Genomic DNA, 25433 nt, shown 5'->3' on the forward strand with positions numbered 1-25433 from the left:
TCGCCATCCTTTCCTCTACATCCCTAGAACTATTAGGAGGCCTATAAAAAACTCCCAACAGGGTGACCTCTCCTTTCCTGTTTCTAACTTCAGCCCATACTACCTCGGAAGAAGAGTCCCCATCTAGCATCCTCTCCGCCACCGTAATACTGCTCTTGACTAGCAGCGCCACACCTCCCCCTCTTTTGCCTCCTTCTCTGAGCTTACTAAAACACCTAAACCCCGGAACCTGCAACATCCATTCCTGTCCCTGCTCTATCCATGTCTCCGAAATGGCCACAACATCGAAGTCCCAGGTACCAACCCATGCTGCCAGTTCCCCTACCTTGTTTCGTATACTCCTGGCATTGAAGTAGACACACTTCAAACCACCTACCTGAACACTGGCCCCCTCCTGCGACGTCAAATCTGTGCTCCTGACCTCTATACTCTCATTCTCCCTTACCCTAAAACTACAATCCAGGTTCCCATGCCCCTGCTGCATTAGTTTAAACCCCCCCAAAGAGCACTAACAAATCTCCCCCCCAGGATATTTGTGCCCCTCAGGTTCAGATGTAGACCATCCTGTCTGTAGAGGTCCCACCTTCCCCAGAAAGAGCCCCAGTTATACAGAAATCTGAATCCCTCCCGCCTGCACCATCCCTGTAGCCACGTGTTTAAATGCTCTCTCTCCCTATTCCTCATCTCACTATCACGTGGCACGGGCAACAACCCAGAGATAACAACTCTGTTTGTCCTAGTTCTGAGCTTCCATCCTAGCTCCCTGAAAGCCTGCCTGACATCCTTGTCCCCTTTCCTACCTATGTCGTTAGTGCCAATGTGGACCACGACTTGGGGCTGCTCCCCCTCCCCCCCAAGGACCCGGAAAACACGATCCGAGACATCACGTACCCTTGCACTTGGGAGGCAACATACCAAACGTGAGTCTCTCACGGTTCCACAAAATCTCCTATCTGTGCCCCTGACTATAGAGTCCCCAATTACTAATGCTCTGCTCCTCTCCCCCCTTCCCTTCTGAGCAACAGGGACAGACTCCGTGCCAGAGGCCCGTACCCCATGGCTTACCCCTGGTAAGTCGTCCCCCCCACAAGTATCCAAAGCGGTATACTTGTTTCTCAGGGGAACGACCGCAGGGGATCCCTGCACTGACTGCTTTTTCCCAGTCCCTCTTACAGTTACCCACCTATCTCCAATCTTTGGTGTAACTAATTCCCTGAAGCTGCTATCTATGACCCCTTCTGCCTCCCGAATGATCCGAAGTTCTTCCAACTCCAGCTCCAGTTCCCTAACTCGGTCTTGGAGGAGCTGGAGATGGCAGCACTTCCTGCAGGTAAAATCAGCAGGGACACTAACTGCATCCCTCACCTCAAACATCCTGCAGGAGGAACACTGCACTCCCTTCCCTGCCATTCCTCTAACTTTCTACCAAGATCTGGCTAACAACTAAATTAAATTTTTATAAAAAATAATAATAATATAATAAAATATGGTACTTACCTCAGACCAATGGGTTTTATTATTAGGTTAGAGTATGTATGCACCGGTTCCTGGACACAGAACACATTCTGCGGTGAGCCAAGAAAGAGCGGAGCAGCAGGTGGGAGAATAGTGAGCTGCCCATTTATCAAGACCTGGGCGCGGAGTTGGCCAAGAGGCGAGCCGAGTTTAATCGGGCAAAATCAGCCCTCTTTAAGGGGGTGAAGTTCGGGATGCTGTACCCAGCGTGTCTGTGGGTCTCATACGAAGGCCGGAATTCTACTTTGAAACACCGAAAGATGCATTGACTTATATCAAGGAAAAAAGACTGGATGTGAACTAAAGACACTGGAGCTTTGAGGAGAGTATTGCAATGGTGATTTGTTGATAATCACTTTTGTGCTGGTTTGAATAAGTAGTGTTATGCGCAATATGGGGCTGTTTCGGGGTCTAAAGTTAACTTTGTTTTACTGGGAGCTGGATGGAGTGGGGGTGGGGGGTGGGGGGAATTTCTGTGGTTGTTCTTCCACTGTTTGTTTCCTGGGGAATGTGATGCTTTGAATATGTATGTCCAAGCCGGGGGGTGGGGAGGAGAGAGAATAATGTGGAGACAGTCAGTTTGGTGCCATGTGCGGGAGCTATCAGGTCAGCTGGCTCACGGAAGCACAGTGCGGGGCGAGCAAGTGATGAGCTTGAGATGGGGGTGTTGTGTTTCTGGTTACCAGGGGGGAGGAAGGGGAGGGGCTGCTTTGCTGACAGGGGACAAATGGGAGGTCGAGGACGTCGGATGCCCGAGGGCGGGCTCGAGGAGGCCAGGGTCGCGAGCTGGAGGCTGGCCTAAAAAGGGGATGGCAGGAGGAGGGGAGGGCGTCGTGTCCCGAGCAGGCTGATTACATGGAACGTTAGAGGGCTGAATGGGCCGGTCAAGTGGCCTCGCGTGTTTGCGCATCTGAGGGGGTTGAAGGTAGACGTGGCAATGTTTTAAGAGACACACCTAAAGGTTACAGACCAGACTAGATTGAGGAAGGGGTGGGTTGGCAAAGTATTCCACTCAGGGTTGGACTCAAAGACCAGGGGGGTAGCGATTTGGATTAATAAACGGGTCGCATTTGAGGCAGGGAGAATCATGTCAGACACGGGGGTCTGGTACATAATGGTGAGTGGGAAGCTGGAGGGGATGCGGGTGGTACTCGTGAATGTATATGCTCCGAACTGGGACGATGTGGCAATTTATGAGGCGGGTGTGAGGTAAGATCCCAGACTTAGAGTCACATAACTTGATCATGGGGGGAGATTTTAACACTGTCATTGATCTGGAATTGGACCGGTCAAAAGCCAGGACAGGGAGGGTGCCAGCCACGGCAAAGGAATTGAAGGGGTTTATGGAACCGATGGGGGGAGGGTGGTTAGACCCATGGAGGTTTGGACGGCCAAAAGTGAAGGAGTTTTCTTTTTTCTCCCATGTCCACAAGGTATACTCTCACATCGACTTTTTTGTTCTGAGCAGGGCTCTCCTACCTGGGATAGCGGATACTGAGTACTTGGCAATCACAGTATAGGATCATGCCCCACGTTGGGTGGATCTACGGGTTAGTTTGGAGAGAGGACAACGCACGCTATGGAGGCTGGATGTGGGGTTGTTAGCAGACGAAGCGGTCTGTGGGCGGGTGAACAAGTCTATCCAGAACTACCTGGAAACAAATGATACGGGGGAGGTCTCTGCAGCAACGGTCTGGGAAGCTTTGAAGGCAGTGATCAGAGGGGAATTAATCTCAATACGGGCCCACAGAGAAAAGGTGGAAAGAGCTGAGAGGGATAGGCTAGTTGGGGAGATACTTCAGGTGGGCAGGAGATCTAGGAAGCCCCGGACGCGGGGTTACTGAAGGAGCGGCGGAGGTTACAGGTGGAATTTGGGCTGTTGACTACAGGGAAGGCAGTGGAACAGCTGAGGAAGGCAAGTTGGGGGATCTATGAGTATGGGAAAAAGGCAAGCAGAATGTTAGCACACCAGCTCAGAAAAAGGGAGGCGGCCAGGGAGATCGGGAGAGTAAAGAGTAGAGATGGGATCACGGTCCTGGACCCAGGGGGGATGAATGAGGTGTTTAAGGACTTTTACAGTAAATTATACGAGTCGGAAGCCCCGGCTAGGATGGAGGGGACGAGGCAGTTCTTCGGTCAGTTGAGGTTCCTGCGGGTGGGTGAGGATCTGATGGAAGGGCTGGAAGTCCCAATTGAAATTGAAGAAATAATGGAGGGGTTGGAGGGCACGCAATTTGGCAAGGCCCCGGGGCCGGACGGCTACCCGGTGGAATTTTATAAGAGGTTTTTGGAGATATTGAGCCCACTGCTGGTGAGGGCATTTAATGAAGCAAGAGCGAAGGGAGTCCCCCCCCCAACAATGTCGCAGGCCTCGATTTCATTGATCCTGAAATGGGAGAAGGATCCGCAGCAATGCGGGTCATACAGGCCAATTTCTTGACTGAATGTGAAAGTGGCCACAAGGATAGAGGATTGTGTCCCGGGGCTGATAGGGGAAGGCCAGACGGGGTTTGTAAAGGGCAGGCAACTCAAGGCCAATGTTGGAAGGCTCCTAAATGTTATTATGATGCCCTCAGAAGGAAAGGAGATGGAGGTGGTGGTCGGGATGGATGCAGAGAAGGCTTTTGGAGTGGGATTACCTGTGGGAGGTGCTGGGAAGGGCTTCATTGACTGGGTGTGATTGCTCTATCAGGCACCAGTAGCTAGTGTGCGTACGAACCGGTTGAGGTTGGGTTATTTTAAACTACATCGAGGGATGAGGCAAGGGTGTCCCCTCCCCCCGCTACTGTTTGCTCTGGCCATAGAGCCACTGGCCATGGCGTTGAGAGCCTCAAAGTAAGAAAGGGCTGGTTCGGGGGGGCGGGGGTGGGTGGAGCACCGGGTTTCGCTTTACGCAGATGACTTGCTCTTGTATATCTCAGACCCGTTGGAGGGGATGGGGGAAGTTATGTGGATCTTAGGGGAATCTGGTAATTTTTCGGGGTATAAATTGAACATTGGGAAAAGCGAGATGTTCGTGATCCAAGTGAGAGGCAGGAGAAGAGACTGTGAGAGTTGCAGTTTAGAATGGTAGGAAGAAGCTTTCGATATTTGGGAATCCAGGTGGTTTGGGAATGGGAGGTACTACACACGTTAAACCTATCCCGGGTTGTAGAACAAATGAAAGAGGACTTTAAGAGATGGGACATGTTCCCGTTATCACTGGCGGGGAGGGTCCAGACCGTGAAAATAACTGTCCTCCCCAGATTCTGTTTGTCTTTCAGTGCCTCCCCATTTTCATCTCTTTTTTAAACGGGTGAATAAGGTTATTTTTGGCTTTGTGTGGGTGGGTAAAACCCCATGAGTGAAGAAAGTGTTGCTGGAATGCAGTCGGGGGCAGGGTGGCTTGGCGCTGCCGAACTTTGTAATTACTACTGGGTGGCAAATATAGCCATGATTAGGAAGTGGGTAGTGGAGGTGTCGGTGTGGGAGCGCATGGAGGCAGCGTCATATAAAGACACAAGTTTGGGAGCACTGATAACGGCACCTCTCCCTTTCTCGCCGGCCCGATACTCCACAAGTCTGGTGGTGGTGGCGGCTCTGAGAATTTTAAGAATTCTGCTCTCTCTGTGCCTTTTGCATTAATTCTAGATTTGTTAATATTCGGGTAATTAAAATCCACCACTGTTGTGGTTCTGCACTTCTTAAGAGATTTGCTTTCAGCAGGGAACCTGATAAGTACATAAAGAGTATGTCAAAACTCCATAATATGTCAAGAAGCCCAGACTTCCAGGCGCCCTGTTCAAATCTCTGTCACCCCAACCTATGTAACCTGTTCCTGTTGATATCCAGCTCAATGTGGCTTTGCAGCTTTTTGCTCATTTATCTGAAACATATTTCCAGTTTCATCCATCCTCTTCCCATTCAACTCATTGAATTCCCCTTCCTGGCCCCAAGTCAATTATGGCACTGAAATAAACATTTTAAGTTTTTCTGGATATGCTACGTTATGATCCACTTGTGATCCTGGTTCATAACCTAATAAAAATACTTCCCTTATGGAGCACAAACATTAAAAGAATTGGGGCCAGATTCTCTGTTTCGTAGACTAACTGCTGACGCAGGACTGAATTGGTGGTGTTCTACGATCCTGATTCAGGAGATCCTAATGGACTAGCACCGACGCCACGTGTAACTCGTGCAATTCCAACAAACACTGGCATGTGATTCTCCGGGGTCGGGATGGGCATCAGAGAGCCTGACAAGCTGTAGCCGCATATAAGCGCTGCACTCCCACACACTCTCATTGCAGCCATAAAGATGCTATCCCGAAGGCATCGAGGTTCGCTGATGCCGAGCTAGAGACTCTGCTGGATGCCATGGAGGGGAGCTGGAACACCCTGCTCCCTGGGGTGGAATGGAGTCTGCCACCCGCAAACATCAACTGGGCTGGGCACAGGTGGCTGAGTCCATGAACACCTTGGGCACCACCGCCAGGACCGGCCTGCAGTGCAGGAAGAAGCTGCACAACCTTCTCAGGGCAGCCAGGGTGAGTCACCACAAATGTGCCCTTGGTTCTAACCCCTGTCTCCCCCCCCCCTCCCTCCAGTAATCCCAGGCAGACCAGTCGGCGGCAGTGGCCGAGAATGGGCAACACCCCCATCAGGATGAAGGCATCGTGCCAGCTGCGCTTAATTATAAGATACATTTCACAAAGGATTATAGGTCCATAAATGAAAATGATCAAAATATGTCTACGATAATTTTGAAAAGATTAAATTTGTGTAACTAACAGTGAATTCAAAATGTTAATACTAATAAACGTCAATGCTACCACTGAATTTACTAACCTGACGATCATAACTGATTTGGATTTCTTGTTCAATGTCAGAATCCAACTCTGCCACATCCGACAGATCTGAATCAGATTCCTCACTGTTCGAATCAGCATAACTTTCTGTTCAAAATAAAGTAAATTATAATAAAATCATAATACATTAAAGAGCTGTTTCATGTTTAAAAATCTTATACAAAAATCTTATATCATACAAAACATGTTCAAGTAAATGAAGTTGAGATCAAGATCAGATCAGTCATTATCTTATTGAAGGCAAAGCAAGCTCATCGTGGACATGGGCCTACTCCTTCTCCTATGTTTCCAACGTAATAAGCTTCAAATAATCGGCAAACTGAAAAAATTAACAAAAACACAACTGTTCAAATCATTCCAATCTATCAGAGGCAACGGAAGAAGAGCTTTGGGACAGGGGAATCAAATAGCATGGTGTGACAATTCCAGCTGGTTCTAACCATTTCCTACCTACAGGTTTGGAAGAGTTCTGGAAGATTTATGATTCCAAACATGCAAATGGTAATATCTTGGAACTATTGCTAAAACATTAGTACATAGATAGCGGAGAACTTTTGGTCCCATGCTGGCAAGGTTGCAGGCAAGCATGGGGGAGGGGTGTAAAACTTCCCCCTGCCCATTGTCCTCCCGCCCACTATCCCCACCAAAACCGTCCGCAATTTTATGTGGGGTGGACAAAGCCTACGACAGCCCTCCTGCCCTTGCCTTAAATGAGGCCCTTAAGAAAACAATTATTGGCCACGCAAAGGCAGCTTCCCACCAGCCATCCATTTCGAGGCTGGAAGGAGGACATCAGGGGTTAGGGTTAGGGTGAAATCCAACAGCTCATCCTCCTTGGACCTCGGGCAGGATCTCACTCAATAGCCCTCTTTCCATAGCGAGTACGCCCCAACTCCACCCGAGGTCTCTCCCAGCTCCCATCGGTACTCTCCTTCCCCCAATCCGCCCATCAAGACTGCAACACTCGACTTCCGGGTGCGGCTATGCAGAGCTAGGTCGCATATTCGGTAGCTCCCGCTTGGAACGGACTTTTGGGCTCTTTTGCAGGGCCCCCACGGCATTTGTTTGACATTTCCCGGTGTGGCAAGAGGACTGCAACACTCCCCTGACGGTGTCCCCCAGGAGTGTTGTGTCTTTTGCCTGCCAGGCCCGGCAGAAGCAGTGGAAGATTTGGCTGCAACAGGATAAACAGCATTTGCAGCAGTTTGCAGCATGCAAGCGGGGGAAGGGCAAGCTTAAAGCTGCAAACAGTCCTGAGGACCTTTATCAAAAGTGAATTCTAACAGCAGAGGGAACAACTGTGAAAAGATCTCACCAGGGGCACTGAAGAAGCGGGGACGAGGCTTCCGGTGGCGGCCATGGAGGAGTAGATCACGCATTCGGCAGCTCCCGCCTGGAACGGACACTTAGACCTTTTTCAGGAGTTCCCACGGACATTTTGGGGCAGATTGGTGAAGCGAACACTGCCAAAAGGATTCCCTCTCGAGACTTTTGGGCTCTTTTCAGGGCCCCCAAGGACACTTTTTCGACGTTTCCCGGTGTGGGAAGGAGTTAATAATAGTTCCCCGTCAGCATATGGCTTTAACTAGGAGCGGGGTGACAAAAATGGTGGTGGTGGACCAGAAGGAGGGAGGGAAGAAGGACAAAATGGCGGCGGGCGGAGACCAGGCAGCATGGAGGCAGTGGGCGGAGGAGCAATAGGACGGTATCCAGCGCTGCCTCAGAGAGATTAAAAAGGACCTTCTAGAGCCGATGAAGGCTTCTATCGATAAGATGCTGGAGACACAGACGGCCCAGGGGGTGGCGGTCCGAGAGGCTCAATAAAAGATCTCTGTCAATGAGGACGAGATCTTAGTCCTGGCGGTAAAGGTGGAGGCGCACGAGGCGCTCCACAAGAAATGGCAGGAGCGGTTCGAGGAGATGGAGAATCGGTCGAGGCGGAAGAATCTGCGGATTCTGGGCCTCCCGGAGGGTCTGGAGGGGCCAGACGTGGGGGCCTATGTGGTCACCATGTCAAACTCGCTGATGGGAGCGGGGTCCTTCCAGGAGCCCCTGGAGCTCGAAGGGGCCCATAGAGTGTTGGCGAGGAGGCCCAAGGCTAACGGGCCTCTGCGGGCGGTACTGGTGCGGTTCCATCGGTTCGTCGATCGGGAGTGTGTGCTCAGGTGGGCCAAGAAGGAGAGGAGCAGCAGGTGGGAAAACGCGGAGGTTCGGATATATCAGGACTGGAGTGCGGAGGTGGCGAAGAGGAGGGCCGGGTACAATCGAGCGAAGGCGGTGCTGCACAGGAAGGGGGTGAAGTTTGGCATGTTGCAGCCGGCGCGATTGTGGGTTACCTACAAGGGCCGGCACCATTATTTTGAGTCTCCGGAGGAGGCGTGGGCCTTTGTTCAGGCCGAGAAGCTGGACACACGAACGAGGGTCGGGATGGGCGATTGGGGACTGCGGTGGATATGTTATGCCTATTTTTGGTTCGGGGGGGGGGGAGGGGGGGGCCTTTGCATTGTTTTGGGTTTCTTTTTCTCTGTGTTTTTCTCTTTTGGGTTGGGGAGGGTGGATGGGGCGGGTTGGGCACTGTTTTGGTTGGTGGCGGGGCCTGATAGGTGGAGAGCGCGGGATTTTTTTTCCCGCGCCGAAGACTGGGGGGGGACCGGGGCGGGGAAGCGAGGATTGTTTCCCACGCTTAGAACGGAGGGGGAGAGCCTGTGAATGGGGAGCGGGAGAGGAGGGTGTGCCACACAATGGGAGGAGTCGAAGGGGAGGCGGGAGTGGCCGGGGTCAGCAGGAGTCAGCTGACTTGCGGAAGTGCAATGGGGGGGGGGTGGGGGGGGGGGGAGTAAACCAGTTAGGATGGGTCCTAGCCGGGCCCGGGGGGGGGGGGGGGGGGGGGGGGAATCGAGTTGCTGCTGCTAAGATCAAGGAGGAGCTGGAGTGAGTGGGGTGGGTCAAGACGGGGGGTATGCCGCTGTGGGGAACGGGCCGGGTGTGGGGTACGGGCGCGTGGCTGGCCGAGGAGGGGTCATGGCTAGTCGGCGGGGGAGGGTAGCCCCCTAATCCGGCTGATAACCTGGAATGTAAGGGGACTGAATGGGCTGGTTAAGCGGGCCCGCGTGTTCACGCACCTGAAGGGGCTCAAGGCGGATGTGGTTATGCTCCAGGAGACACACCTGAAGGTGGCAGACCAGGTAAGACTGAGGAAAGGGTGGGTAGGTCAGGTGTTTCACTCAGGGCTAGATGCCAAAAATCGAGGGGTGGCGATCTTGGTGGGAAAGAAGGTGTTATTCGAGGCGTCGAGCATTGTGGCAGATAATGGCGGTAGGTACATAATGGTAAGTGGTAAGTTGTAGGGACAGAGGGTGGTACTGGTCAACGTGTATGCTCCGAACTGGGACGATGCGGGTTTTATGCAGCGTATGTTGGGTCGGATCCCAGACTTGGAAGTGGGGGGCCTGATAATGGGGGGAGACTTTAACACGGTGTTGGATCCTCCACTGGATCGCTCCAGGTCTAGGACGGGTAGGAAGCCGGCGGCGGCTAGAGTGCTGAGGGGATTTATGGACCAAATGGGAGGGGTGGACCCTTGGGGATTTGCAAGGCCGGGGGCTAGGGAATTTTCATTCTTCTCACATGTCCAAAAGGCTTATTCTCGAATCGACTTTTTCATTTTGAGTAGGGCGCTGATAGCGAGAGTAGAGGATACCGAGTATTCAGCAGTAGCCATTTCGGACCACGCCCCGCATTGGGTGGACTTGGAGATGGGGTAGGAGAGGGACCAGCGCCCACTGTGGCGCTTGGAGGTGGGGCTGTTGGCGGACGAGGAGGTGAGCGAGCGGGTCCGAGGAAGTATAGAGAGGTACTTGGAGACCAACGACAACGGGGAGGTCCGAGTGGGGATGGTATGGGAGGCACTGAAGGCGGTGGTGAGGGGAGAGCTGATCTCCATCATGGCCCACAAGGAGCAGAGGGAGCGGCGGGAGAGGGAGAGGCTGGTGGGGGAGATGGTGAGGGTAGACAGGAGGTATGCGGAAGAACCTGAGGAAGGATTGTTGAGGAAGAGGCGCAGCCTCCAGGCCGAATTCGACCTGGTGACCACCAGGAAGGCGGAGGTGCAGTGGAGGAAGGCCCAGGGGGCGGTCTACGAGTATGGGGAAAAGGCAAGCCGGATGCTGGCGCATCAGCTTCGGAAGCGGGACGCAGCTAGGGAGATCGGGGGAGTTAAGGACAGGGGAGGGAGTGTGGTGCGGAGTGGGGTTGGCATCAATGGGGTCTTCAGGGACTTTTACGAGGAATTGTACCGATCCGAGCCCCCACGGGAGGAGGGAGGGATGGGCCGTTTCCTGGACCAATTGAGGTTTCCAAAGGTGGAAGAGGGACTGGTGGCGGGACTGGGGGCCCCAATTGGGTTGGAGGAGCTGATCAAAGGGATAGGAAGCATGCAGGCGGGGAAGGCACCGGGGCCGGACGGTTTCCCGGTCGAGTTCTATAAAAAATATATGGACCTGTTGGGCCCGCTGTTAGTTAGGACCTTTAATGAGGCAAGGGAGGGGGGGGCTTTACCCCCGACGATGTCCCGGGCACTGATCTCCTTGATCCTGAAGCGGGACAAGGATCCCCTGCAATGTGGGTCTTACAGACCGATTTCCTTGCTAAACGTAGATGCTAAGGTGCTGGCGAAGGTCTTAGCCACGAGGATTGAGGATTGTGTGCCGCAGATCATCCATGAAGACCAGACGGGGTTTGTGAAGGGGAGACAGTTGAACGCGAATGTGCGGAGCCTTTTGAACATTATCATGATGCCGGCGAGGGAGGGTGGAGGCGGAGATAGTGGTGGCGATGGACGCTGAGAAAGCCTTCGATAGGGTAGAGTGGGGGTACCTGTGGGAGGTGCTGAAGAGGTTCGGGTTTGGGGAAGGGTTTGTCAGGTGGGTTAGGCTGTTGTACGAGGTCCCGATGGCGAGTGTGGTCACAAATAGGAGGAGGTCCGAGTACTTTCAGTTGCACCGAGGGACGAGACAGGGGTGTCCCCTGTCCCCCCTGCTCTTCGCACTGGCGATTGAACCCTTGGCTATGGCACTGAGAGAGTCGAGGAACTGGAGGGGGTTGGTGCGGGGTGGGGAGGAGCACAGGGTGTCGCTTTGTGCGGACGACCTGCTGCTGTATGTGGCGGACCCGGTGGGAGGAATGCCAGAGGTAATGAGGATGCTTAGGGAATTCGGGGACTTTTCGAGGTACAAGCTCAATATGGGGAAGAGCGAGCTGTTCGTAGTTCAGCTAGGGGACCAGGAGAGGGGGATTGGCGAGCTCCCACTAAAAAGGGCGGAGAGGAGCTTCAGATATTTGGGGGTCGAGGTGGCCAGGAGCTGGGGGGCCCTACATAGGCTTAACTTTACAAGGCTGGTGGAGCAAATGGAGGAGGAGTTCAAGAGGTGGGACGAGTTGCCACTGTCCCTGGCGGGTAGGGTGCAGTCAATCAAAATGACGGTGCTCCCAAGGTTTTTGTTCCTGTTCCTGTGCCTCCCCGTGTTTATCCCAAAGGCTTTTTTCAGGTGGGTTAACAGGAGTATAATGGGGTTTGTGTGGGCGCGAGGGACTCCGAGGGTGAGAAGGGTGTTCCTGGAGAGGAGTAGAGATAGGGGGGGCTGGCGCTGCCCAACCTCTGTGGGTACTACTGGGCCGCCAATGCGACAATGGTGCGCAAGTGGGTGATGGAGGGGGAGGGGGCTGCATGGAAGGGGCTGGAGACGGCGTCCTGTGTGGGTACGAGTCTGGGGGCGCTGGCAACGGCGCCGCTGCCGCTCCCTCCAAAGAGGTATACCACGAGCCCGGTGGTGGTGGCGGCCCTCAAAATCTGGGGGCAGTGGAGGCGGCATAGGGGGGGAAGTTAGGACCTCGGCGTGGACCCCATTACGGGGGAACCACCGGTTCGCCCCAGGAAGAACAGGTGGAGGGTTTTCGGGGTGGCACAGGGCATACAAAAGTTAGGGGACCTGTTTGTGGACGGGAAGCTCGCGAGCTTGGGTGAGCTGGAGGAGAAGTACGGGCTCCCCCCGGGGAACCCCTTCAGGTACTTACAGGTAAGGGCGTTTGCCAGACGGCAGGTGGTGGAATTCCCACGGCTACTGCCACACACAGTACAGTACAGGGTGCTCTCGGGGGGGGGGGGGGGGGGGGGGGGGGGATTGGGGAAGATCTCGGAAACTTACCAGGTGATGCAGGAGGAGGAGGAGGCCTCGGTGGTGGAGTTGAAAGGTAAGTGGGAGGAGGAGTTGGGAGAGGAGATCGAAGAGGGTACGTGGGCAGATGCCCTAGGGAGGGTGAACTCTTCCTCTTTATGCGCGAGGCTCAGCCTCATACAGTTTAAGGTGCTGCACAGGGCACACATGACCGGGACAAAAGGTGAAGTCACACGGGATCAGGGGTGAACTGGCAAGGTGGATACAGAACTGGCTAGGCCATAGAAGGCAGAGAGTAGCAATGGAGGGATGCTTTTCTAATTGGAGGGCTGTGACCAGTGGTGTTCCACAGGGATCAGTGTTGGGACCTTTGCTCTTTGTAGTATATATAAATGATTTGGAGGAAAATGTAACTGGTCTGATTAGTAAGTTTGCAGATGACACAAAGGTTGGTGGAATTGCGGATAGCGATGAGGACTGTCTGAGGATACAGCAGGATTTAGATTGTCTGGAGACTTGGGCGGAGAGATGGAAGATGGAGTTTAATCCGGACAAATGTGAGGTAATGCATTTTGGAAGGTCTAATGCAGGTAGGGAATATACAGTGAATGGTAGAACCCTCAAGAGTATTGAAAGTCAAAGAGATCTAGGAGTACAGGTCCACAGGTCATTGAAAGGGGCAACACAGGTGGAGAAGGTAGTCAAGAAGGCATACGGCATGCTTGCCTTCATTGGCCGGGGCATTGAGTATAAGAATTGGCAAGTCATGTTGCAGCTGTATAGAACCTTAGTTAGGCCACACTTGGAGTATAGTGTTCAATTCTGGTCGCCACACTACCAGAAGGATGTGGAGGCTTTAGAGAGGGTGCAGAAGAGATTTACCAGAATGTTGCCTGGTATGGAGGGCATAAGCTATGAGGAGCGATTGAATAAACTCGGTTTGTTCTCACTGGAACGAAGGAGGTTGAGGGGCGACCTGATAGAGGTATACAAAATTATGAGGGGCATAGACAGAGTGGATAGTCAGAGGCTTTTCCCCAGGGTAGAGGGGTCAATTACTAGGGGGCATAGGTTTAAGGTGAGAGGGGCAAGGTTTAGAGTAGATGTACGAGGCAAGTTTTTTACGCAGAGGGTAGTGGGTACCTGGAACTCGCTACCGGAGGAGGTAGTGGAAGCAGGGACGATAGGGACATTTAAGGGGCATCTTGACAAATATATGAATAGGATGGGAATAGAAGGATACGGACCCAGGAAGTGTAGAAGATTGTAGTTTAGTCGGGCAGTATGGTCGGCACGGGCTTGGAGGGCCGAAGGGCCTGTTCCTGTGCTGTACATTTCTTTGTTCTTTGACAAGGATGAGCAGGTTCTTTGGGGGTGAGGACAGATGTGTTAGGTGCTCAGGGAGCCCAGCAAATCACACCCATATGTTCTGGGCATGCCCAGCGCTGGAGGAATTTTGGAAGGACGTAGCGAGGATGGTGTCGAGGGTGGTAGGATCCAGGGTCAAACCGGGCTGGGGGCTCACAATATTTGGGGTGGCAGAGGAGCCGGGAGTGCAGGAGGCGAAAGAGGCTGGAATTCTGGCCTTTGCGTCCCTGGTAGCCCGGCGGTGGATTCTCCTTCAGTGGAAAGATACGAGGCCCCGAAGTGTGGAATCCTGGATCAGCGATATGGCAGGGTTCATTCAATTGGAGAGGGTGAAATTCGCCTTGAGGGGGTCGGTACAAAGGTTCTTTAGGCGGTGACAACCGTTCTTAGACTTTCTGGCAGAACGCTAGACATTGGTCAATGGCAGCAGCAGCCCGGAGGGTGGGGGGGGGGGGGGGTTTACTTTATTTTTGTTTATGTTATTTACACTGGAAGGATCTGAGGGGGCGTATACACCTGCTGTCTTAAGTCGGGGTGTTAATGTTAATTTATTATTTAGGTACGGGGGGGGGGGGGGGTTTAGGGGGTTGCTTTTTTAGATTGTGTTTTGTACTTACCCCTGTTGGGTTCTTTTTTCTTTCTCATTTTGTTATTGATATTTTATGAAAACCTTTAATAAAAATTATTTTTTTAAAAAAAGACTGCAACACTCCACTCACCCTCCACCTCCACCCAGGCCTTAACCTCCCCTCCATGGAGAATCTCCCACACTTACTAGATCCTGGACTCGGGTCTTAGAATTTGGGGACTGCTTGTAGTTCCCAGTGCTGCTGCTGGGACTACAAGGCTGCCTGCCAATCAGATTAGCCATCAGCCCTCTGTGGCTGGACTTTTGCACAAGTAAAAGACGCAAGTCCCGCGTCCAGCTAATTATCATTCCATGGGGTGTTAAATGGCTGTAGAGTTGTTATGATTAGAGTTGTTACGATATCAATCGTAACGACTCTTCAGATGGCAAAGCAGGAAACCCACCATTTGAAAAATCATATCCATAATCTTTGTTCCATAATTAACTTTCAATAACAATACCGTTCTACAAAGTACTGGGCAACACACTGATGAGGAATCTTCTTTGATTCCTGAACATAATCAAATACCTATACAACACAGATTTTCAGTGTTATAATAGCATTAAAAGGGATTTGCATTACGTAGAAACTAAGTGGACAATGGAAGCAGGAGGAGGCCATTGAGCCTGCTCTGCCATTCATTATGACCATGGCTGATCATCAAGTTCAATATCCTGATCCTGCCTTCTCCCCATATTCCTTGATTCATTTAGCGCCAAGAGCTGTATCTAATTCCTTCTTGAAATTACACAACGTTTTGGCCTCAACTACGTCCTGTGGTAGTGAATTCCACAGATTCACCATTCTCTGGGTGAAGAAATTTCTCCTCACCTCAGTCCTAAAAGGTTGACCCCTTATCCTCAAATTATGACCCCTAGTTCTGGAGTCCCCACTATCGGGAACATTCTTTCTGAATCTACCCCATCTAATCCTGTTAGAATTTTGTAAGTATCTATGAGAACCCCTCTCATTCTTCTAAACACCAATTAATATAATCCTAACCAACTTTGTCTCCCCTCATATGACAGTCCCGCCATTCCAGGAATCAGTCTGCACTCCCTCCATTGTCGGACCATCCTTCCTCAGATAAGGATGCCAAAACTGCACACAATATTCCAGATGTGGCCTCACCAATGCCCTTCATTATTGCAGAAAACATCTCTATTCCTAAACTCAGATCCTATCGCTATGAAGGCTAATATAACATTTGCCTTCTTATATAGTGTTTAAAAAGGAAACTTAGAAAGCTGGCAGGATCAAAACATATGTATGTGGTTACCTGGGGCAAGCAAACAACAATCACAGTTATCCTCCATGTTTTGGAAAAACCCACTCATTCTTGCCTTGGTCATGTGCGTCCTGTGTAACACTTGTGAATTGGATTAAACTCAACCGAGCACAAGAGGGCGTGGAGTTGACCCTGTAGAGATCCTTCCTCCAAGCCTCATCAGTAAACACAGGATCCAGCTCCCTCTGTCACATCACCCTCACCTCATCCAATGGGGCAGGATCTGATGAGAGAATATAGCCGTATAGGTCTGAGATAGACCCTTCGCTAGCTGGAGCCAAGGATAAAGCGTTCTTCAGCCAGAAGGAGGGCAGGGCCAAAGGAGAGGAAGGAAAAACCTTACAGGAAAAGTCACAAATCAGAAAATAATGGCAGAGGCGAGAATTGGGCAACTGAAATTTGTCAGCAAGCTCCCCAAAACTGGCAAATCTCCCCTCTACAAATAGATCCCCAAAATGCTCAAATCCCTTTAAATGAAGGGTCCAAACCAGAAGTTAAGAAATGAAAAACGAAATGAAATGAAATGAAAATCGCTTATTGTCACAAGTAGGCTTCAAATGAAGTTACTGTGAAAAGCCCCTAGTCGCCACATTTCGGTGCCTGTTCGGGGAGGGTCGTACGGGAATTGAGCCATGCTGCTGACCTGCTTTCAAAGCCAGCGATTTAGCCTAGTGCTAAACAGCCCCTTAAATAGTTGATTGTTATAAATAAGGGCTAAGCAAGACAGAGAAAAGATCTTAAAGTGCTGCTCAAATTGCTTCCAATTCCCGAGGGAGGAGACTACTACCGATTGGAGGAAAGTCTAGCAGGATAGAACCATAAAATGAAATGAAAATGAAATGAAAATCACTTGTCACAAGTAGGCTTCAAATGAAGTTACTGTGAAAAGCCCTCGTCGCCACATTCCGGCGCCTGTTTGGGGAGGCTGGTACGGGAATTGAACAGTGCTGCTGGCCTGCCTTGGTCTGCTTTCAAAGCCAGCTCTTTAGCCCTGTGCTAAATCAGCCCCGAAGACCATAAGGCATAGGAGCAGAATTCAGCCACTCGGCCCATTCTCCTTTTTCACATTTTCTCCCGCATTTACAACCATCAACAATAAACAATAATCAGCTAGATATGTCAATCCCCATAACAATAACAACGATCCCATCTGCCCACCAACCCCAAACATCAGCCCGCATGTTTACATAAACAAATGACAAAAAGTATTCAGGGATTACCGATAGTCACCCTTAATCTACGCAGCCCCCCTCCCCCCGCCCCCTCAACCCCCCAACTAATGTTCGATGTTATCCAGTTCTTGAAAGTGCATAATAAATAGTGCCCATGACTTGTAGAACCCCTCCGAGCTTCCTCTCAGTTCGAACTTAACCTTCTCAAGGGTCAAGTATTCCAACAGGTCCCCCCGCCACGCCAGGGCACTGGGTGGAGAGGCTGCTCTCCATCCCAGCAGGATCCGCCTTCGGGCGATCAACGAGGCGAAGGCTATGACATCTGCCTCCGCACCCGTTTCCAACCCTGGCTGGTCCGACACCCCGAATATGGCCTCCCGTGGACCTGGGTCCAGTTTCACACGCACCACATTGGAAATTACCCTAAATACCTCCTTCCAGTACTCCCCTAGCTTTGGACAGGACCAAAACATATGAACGTTTTGTCCCCCCCCCCCACCCCCGCAACGTTCACACACATCCTCTGCTCCTTCAAAAAATCGGCTCATCCTCGCCCTCGTGAGGTGCGCTCTATATACCACCTTCAGCTGTATCAGCCCCAACCTCGCACATGAGGTGGAGGCATTCACTCTCCGGAGCACCTCACACCAGACCCCCTCCTCTATAACCTCTCCCAGCTCTTCCTCCCACTTTGCTCTGATCCCTCCCAGTGGTGCCTTATCCTCTTCCAAAATAGCTCCGTACACCGCGGACACTGCCCCCTTCTCCAGTCCCCTTGTCGTCAACACCTCCTCCAGCAATGTGGAGGCCGGTTACTCTGGGAAGCTCTGTATCTCCTTCCTGGCAAAATTCCGAACCAGCATGTACCTAAACACTTCTCCCTGCTCTATCCCATACTTCGCTTCCAGCTCCCTCAATCCTGCAAACCGACCCCAAAGAAACAAATCTTTTAGCGTCTTAATCCCCCGCTCTTCCCATTTCCGAAAACTGCCATCCCACCTACCTGGCTCAAATCTGTGGTTCCCCCGAATCTGCATTTCCCTTGACCCTACCCCCAACCTAAAGTGTTGGCGAAACTGCCGCCAGATTTTCAATGAAGCTATTATTACCGGACTCGCTGAATATTTCCCCGGTGCCATCGGGAGCGGCTCTGTTGCTAGTGCTTTCAGCCCCGACCCCCTGCACAAACTCTCCTCCATTCTGACCCACTGAGAATCCACCCCTCTGACCCAGCTCCGCACCTTCTCCACATTCGCCGCCCAGTAGTAGTACAACAGGGTCGGGAGACCCAAACCCCCTGTCTGCCTTCCCCTCTGTAGCAGCACCTTTCTCACTCTGGCCACCTTCCCTCCCCATATGAATGAGGTAATCCTTCCCTCAATCTCCCTGAAAAAAGACTTTGGCAGGAAAATCGTTCGGCATTGAAAAATAAACAGGAATCGGGGCAACACATTCATTTTAACCGCCTGTACCCGACCTGCCAGTGACAGAGGAAGGCCATCCCACCTTGCCAGATCGGCTTTCACTCTCCCCATCAAACTAGTGATGTTGTACCTGCGAAGCCTCCCCCACTCCTGGGCAACCTGCACCCCCAGATACCTAAAATGAGTCCCTGCCCTACGGAATGGCAGCCCCCCCACCCCTGCCCCCACCCCCGGCCGAGACATCACAAAATACTCACTCTTGTCCAGGTTCAGCTTGTACCCCGAGAAAGACCCAAATACCCGCAGTAGCTCCAATATTCCTCCTATCGGTGCACTCAGTTCCAACACATACAGCAGCAAGTCGTCGGCATATAAGGACACACTATGCTCTATCCCCCCCCCCCCGCATTATTCCTTTCCATGCTCCCGAACTTATCAATGTGATGGCCAGCGGTGGAGAGAAATGTATCTCAAACTGATATTATTTGTGCGGACACTCGCCTTCGGCTCTTTGTATAATAGCTTTACCCAGTTCACAAATCAATTACTCTCGAGACAAGGTGAGTCATAACTAATAGGTTTTAATCTGCTAGAACTGTTCCCCAGCAGCTTCGATATAGAAAGTGAAGGCTGCTGGGATGGCATTGGTTCTTATACTCCGCCTCTCAGGGCGGAGCTATGTACATCAGCCAATGGTAGACTCCTGGGTCTAGCCAATGGTCATCCACCTCTCAGGTACCGCAATACCTGGTACTACCACATTCAGCCCCTGTTAAAAAGAACCCGGCGGGGTGATGGCCAGCGTTAATGTCGTCTTTCGCATGGTAGGAACAGGTATGGAGGGGACGTGATGTCGAGGGTAATAGCAAAGTGTTCATGGTGCAGCAATCAGTCGATCGGGTGGCCTGGTCGTCCTTCGGGAGCGTCTGGGCTTCGGCGGTGATCCTGATGGGGGCCCCGGTGGTTGCGACTCCGGGAACGTGGTGTCGTCCTCCCAGGCAGCTTCGTCACCCCTAGGCGGCGCTGTTGGGGCGAAAAGTGGGCGGGGGAGGGGCACCTGTAGGGGGCGTCGGTGCTTGTTCGGGCCTAGGTAGGGGCGGCGGGAGTACTGACCCTCTGGTCAGGTGCTGCTGGGAGGGTGGGGGCAGTGGTGCAGGTGCGCGTGGGGCTCCGGCGGGCGCCAGGTCCCGAAGGGCGACCGTGTCTTGGCGGCCGTCAGGGAACGCTACATAGGCGTACTGGGGGTTGGCATGCAGCAGGTGGACCCTCTCGACCAACGGGTCCCACTTGTGCACCCTCACATGTCTCCGAAGCAGGATGGGTCCGGGTGTCGCTAGCCAGGTTGGAAGCGAGGTCCCAGAGGAGGACTTCCTGGGGAAAACAAGGAGATGTTCATGAGGTGTCTGATTTGTGGTAGTACAGAGCAGCGACTGGATTGAGTGAAGGGCCACCATCATCCTGCCAGCCGGAGACTGGGAGATTCCTAGACCGTAGGGCCAGCAGGACGGTCTTCCAGACCGTGCCGTTCTCCCTCTCAACCTGCCCGTTTCCCCGGGGGTTGTAACTGGTCGTCCTGCTCGAGGCGATGCCTTTGCTGAGCAGGAATTGACGCAGATCGTCACTCATAAAGGAGGACCCCCTATCACTGTGAATGTATGCGGGGAAACCGAACAGTGTAAAGATACCCTGGAGGGCCTTGATGATGGTGGCTGTGGTCATGTCTGGGCAGGGGATGGCGAATGGGAACCGGGAGTACTCGTTAATCACGTTTAGGAAGTACGTGTTGCGGTCGGTGGAGGGGAGGGGGCCTTTGAAATCCATGCTGAGGCGTTCATAGGGACGGGAAGCCTTTATCAGGTGCGCCCTCTTTGGGCGGTAGAAGTGCGATTTGCACTCTGCGCAGGTTTGGCAGTCCCTGGTGACTGTCCTGACCTCCTCGATGGAGTAGGGCAGGTTGTGGGTCTTGATAAAATGAAAGAAATGAGTGACCCCCGGGTGGCAGAGGTCCTCGTGGAGGGATCGGAGGCGGCCCACTTGTGCGGTGGCACAAGTGCCGCGGGACAGGGCATCAGGAGGCTCGTTCAGCTTCCCGGGACGGTACAAGATCTCGTAATTGTAGGTGGAGAGTTCTATCCTCCACCGTAAGATCTTGTCGTTCTTAATCTTGCCCCGCTGTGCATTATCGAATATGAAGGCAACCGACCATTAGTCCGTGAGGAGAGTGAATCTCATGCCGGCCAGGTAATGCCTCCAGTGTCGCACAGCTTCTACTATGGCCTGGGCCTCCTTTTCGACCGAGGAGTGGCGGATTTCGGAAGCATGGAGGGTGCGGGAGAAGAAAGCCACGGGCCTGCCCGTTTGGTTGAGGGTGGCCGCCAGAGCTACGTCGGACGCATCGCTCTCAACCTGGAAGGGGAGGGACTCGCCGATGGCGCGCATCGTGGCTTTTGCACTGTCTGCTTTGATGCGGCAGAACGCCTGGCGGGCCTCCGTCGACAGGGGGAAGGTTGTGGACTGGATCAGGGGTCGAGCCTTGTCTGCGTAATTGGGGACCCACTGTGCATAATAGCTGAAGAAGCCGAGGCAGCGCTTAAGGGCCTTGGGACAGTGAGGGAGGGGGAATTCCATGAGGGGGCGCATGCGCTCAGGGTGGGGGCCTATGACTCCACTTCGCACTACGTAGCCTAGAATGGCTAGACGGTCGGTGCTAAACACGTATTTATCCTTATTGTAAGTCAGATTAAGGATATTCGCGGTCTGGAGAAATTTTCAGAGGTTGGTGTCGTGGTCCTGCTGGTCATGGCCGCAGATGGTGACGTTATCAAGATACGGGAACGTTGCGCGTAAGCCGTACCGGTCAACCATTCGGTCCATCTCACGTTGGAAGACGGAGACCCCGTTCGTGACACCGAAGGGGACCCTTAAAAAGTGATAGAGCCGCCCATCTTCTTCGAAGGCAGTGTACTGGCAGTCACCATTACGGAGGGGTAACTGGTGGTAGGCAGACTTGAGATCCACCGTGGAGAAAACCTTGTATTGCGCAATCCTGTTCGCCAGGTCGGCTATACGGGGGAGAGGGTACGCATCCAGCTGCGTAAATCTGTTGATGGTCTGGCTGTAGTCAATGACCATCCTATGTTTCTCCCCGGTCTTTACCACCACTACTGGAGCTCTCCAGGGGCTGTTGCTCACTTCGATGACCCCTTCCCTCAGCAGCATTTGGACCTCCGACCTGATAAAGGTCCGGTCCTGGGCACTGTACCGTCTGCTCCTGGTGGCGACGGATTTGCAATCCAGGGTGAGGTTCGCAAACAGGGAAGGCGTGTCGACCTTAAGGGTCGCGAGGCCGCAGACAGTAAGGGGTATAGGGCCGCCAAATTTAAAAGTCAGGCTTTGCAGACCCCGACATAGTGGCCCTTCTTGCCGCACCCTTTGCAGGTGGCGGTGCGGGCCGGGCAGCACGGGCGGGGATGATTCGCCTGCCCGCAGAAGAAACAGCGTTGTGCGGCGGCGGTAGCGGGCCGTCTCGCCGCGCAGGCTTGCGGGGTCAGAGGGAAGGTCTGAGGGGCTGCCGCAACGGGGTGCCACGCAGCCCAGAGGGCCGCCGCGCATCCGGGAGCAAAAGCCAGTGCGTTGTTATACGCAACGTCCATGGACCCCGCCAGGGCCCGTGCCTCAGTAAGTCCTAGTGTGTCCATTTCTAGGAGCCTTCAGCGGACATCGGGGGAAGTCATATCTGCCACGAAAGCATCCCTGATCAAAAGTTCCGTGTGCTCGTTCCCCGAAATTGGTGGGCAGCCACAGTTTTGGCCCAGCACCAGCCGATAGAAGTCTTCCAGCATTTCCTCGGGGCCTTGCCTGCCAGTGACCAGCAGGTGACGGGCGTAGATCTGGTTCACAGGGCGGATATAGTGTCCTTCTAGCAGCTCGATTGCTGCAGCATAATTCTCCGCCTCCTCGATCAGAGGGTAGATCACAGGGCTGACCCGCGAGCGTAGAAGGTGCATCTTTTGTCTTTCCGTGGGGGTGTCGGCGGCCATGTCGAGGTAGCCCTTAAAACACGCCAGCCAATGTTTGAAGATAGCAGCAGAGTTGTCCACGTGGGGGCTGAGCTGAAGGCACTCCGGTTTGATACGGAAATCCATCCTTTCAACTGAAGTTGTAGCAGATTAAATTGATGCGCAATCAATTACTCTCGAGACAAGGTGAGTCATAACTAATAAGCTTTAATCTGCTGGAACTGTTCCCCAGCAGCTTCGATACAGAAAGTGAAGGCTGCTGGGACGGCATTGGTTCTTATACTCCGCCTCTCAGGGCGGAGCTATGTATATCAGCCAATGGTAGACTTCTGGGTCTAGCCAATGGTCATCCACCTCTCAGGTACCGCAATACCTGGTATCACCACACAAACCTTGGTCCAATCCCAAACCGCTCCAGCACTGCCATCAGGTACCCCCATTCTACCCGATCAAACGCCTTCTTGGCGTCCAATGCCAGAACTACCTCGGTTTCCTTCCCTTCCGCCGGTGCCATAACGACATTCAAAACCCTCCTAATGTTCGAAAACAGCTGCCTCCCTTTCACGAACCCCGTCTGATCCTCCCCTATCACCTTCGGGAGGCACTCCTCCAGCCTACCCGCCAGTACCTTCGCCAACACTTCTGCGTCCACATTCAGAAGTAATATGGGCCGATACGACCCACACTCCGTCGGATCCTTATCTCGTTTTAGCAACAGTGAAATCGATGCCTGCCCCAAGGTTTGCGGCAACGCCCCTTTCCCTATTGCCTCCTCAAACATCCCCACCATCAGGGGTGCCAACCTATCCTTGAATTTTTTATAATATTCCACCGGAAACCCATCCGGCCCTGCCACCTTCCCCGACTGCATCCTCCCAATTGCATCCTTTATCTCCTGTTCCACACTTGCTCCTTCTAATGTAGCCCTGTCCCCCTCCCCTAGCCTCGGGTACTCCAACCCATATAGAAATTCCTGCATCTCACGGTCTCCCCCGGGTGGCTCTGACTTGTACAACCTCTCATAAAACTCCTCAAAAACCTTGTTAGTCAGCACTGGAGCCACCACCAACTTCCCTGCCCTATCCCTCACCTGAAGAATTTCCCTTGCCGCTGCCTCCCTCCGGAGCTGACCTGCTAACATATCTCCATGTTCATAAACTGCACCCCTTGCTCGTCGCAGTTGGCGCACCGCCTTCCTGGTGGACAGTCGGTCGAAGCTCGCCTGTAGTTCCTTCCTCTTTTCCAGCTTCGCCGGGTCCCCATCCTCTGCATACCTCCTATCTACCTCCAACATCTCATCTATTACCCTCTGCCGCTCCAACCTCTCCTCGTTGTCCACCCTGGCCTTAAACAAAATTACCTCACCACCGCCTTTAGAGCCTCCCAGACGACTGCCTTCGACACCTCACCCGTACAATTGAAACCTACATATTCCTTAATTACCTTTTCAATTTTCTCACAGAACACTTGGTTCCCTAAAAGCCCCACATCCAGTTTCCACCCCAGTCTCTGCGCTACCCCCTTCTCCAGCACCATATCAACCCAATGTGGAGCGTGATCTGACACTGCAATTGCAGAGTATTCCGACCCCTTGACTCCAGCCAGCAAAGCCTTCCCCACCACAAAAAAGTCGATCCGCGAGTATACCTTATGGACCGCTAAGAAAAACGAGTAATCCCATTCCCTTGGGTGCAGGAACCTCCAAGGGTCCACCTCTCCCATTTCCACCATTAGCCCAGCCAGCGCCTTCGCCCCCCCTGATGGGACCAGCGAGCGCGGCCGTGATCTGTCTAACCTTGGCTCCTGCACCAAGTTCCAGTCCCCCCCCACAATCAGCTCATGCATGTCCAAGTCGGGAATAGCCCCAAACACCTTCCTCGCGAATCCCACATCGTCCCAATTGGGACCGTATACACTTAACAGCGGCACTAATCTCCCCTCCAGCACCCCTGCCACAATCACATATCTACCCCCCTGATCTGCCACCACCTTCTCCATCTGGAAGCGTACCCTTTTGCTGACCAACATCGCTACCCCTCGAGCCCATCCATCACCCTCAAGTGAGTCTCCTGCAGCATTGCTACATTGGCTTTCAAATTTTTAAGATGTGCAAGCGCCCTTGACCTCTTGACCGGACCTCCTAGCCCCCTCACGTTCCACGTGACTATCCTTACTGGGGGTCTCTCACCCCCCCACCTTTCTTATCCACCATCACCATACCACCGGGCCCTGCCCCATAAGCCTGACCCGCCCCTGTCCATTGTTAACATCGAACCCCTTCCCCCCCTCCCAAGAACCCCCTACAAAAACATCCCCCAACATCCATCCCTTCCCCCCCTCTCGCTCGCCTCGTAGGCCCAATGAAGCCAGCTATCCAGGCTCCAACGCCGCAGCCCTCCTCTCACCTCACCCCCGTTCACTAACTGACTTTAGTTAGCTAGCGCGGGTGGCTCCCCCCGCCAAGGACCTCTTGCCCTCTTCCACCCAGTCCCCGAGAAAGAAACACCAAAACAAACCCAACAATCCAACCCCTACAATTCACTAACATAACATTTAACCGTCGCAACACAGAACGCCATTAACTTGAACTCTGTAACAATGCAAAGAGAAGTAAATTTCAATACAAATCAGTAAAAAGAAAGTAGTAACATTTATACATTCTCCAGCCGCTCAAACCCAGTCCAGTCTCTCTTCCAGTTCCGCTCTTCACGTCTGTCCCAAGCCTTCTGCCCTCACGAACGCCTCAGCCGCCTCCGCTGTCTCAAAATAAAAGTCTTTGGCGTTATATGTTACTCTCAACTTCGCCGGGTACACCACACCAAATCGCACCCCCTTCTTGTACAAAGCAGCCTTCACTCGCCCAAATACCGCTCGTCTTTTTGCCAACTCCACCGTCAAGTCCTGGTAGATCCGAACCGCAGTACCATCCCACAGCACCTCACGCTTCTGCTTCGCCCAGCTTAATACCTTCTCCTTCATGCAAAACTTATCGAAGC

At 52.9% G+C, this 25433-nt stretch overlaps 1 protein-coding gene across 3 annotated transcripts in view; it reads right to left on the reverse strand.

Moving 5' to 3' along the window:
- The window catches only part of LOC140424335 (echinoderm microtubule-associated protein-like 6), a 755202-nt gene that overhangs the window by 414684 nt on the left and 315085 nt on the right, over positions 1-25433 (reverse strand). For all 3 annotated transcript variants that reach the window (XM_072507857.1, XM_072507856.1, XM_072507859.1), the window contains one exon: positions 6345-6451. In XM_072507857.1, coding sequence (XP_072363958.1) covers positions 6345-6451 — 107 coding nt within the window. The remainder of the gene's footprint in view (positions 1-6344; positions 6452-25433) is intronic.

Source organism: Scyliorhinus torazame, chromosome 1 (assembly GCF_047496885.1).
Source record: "Scyliorhinus torazame isolate Kashiwa2021f chromosome 1, sScyTor2.1, whole genome shotgun sequence".
Taxonomy (NCBI): domain Eukaryota; kingdom Metazoa; phylum Chordata; class Chondrichthyes; order Carcharhiniformes; family Scyliorhinidae; genus Scyliorhinus; species Scyliorhinus torazame.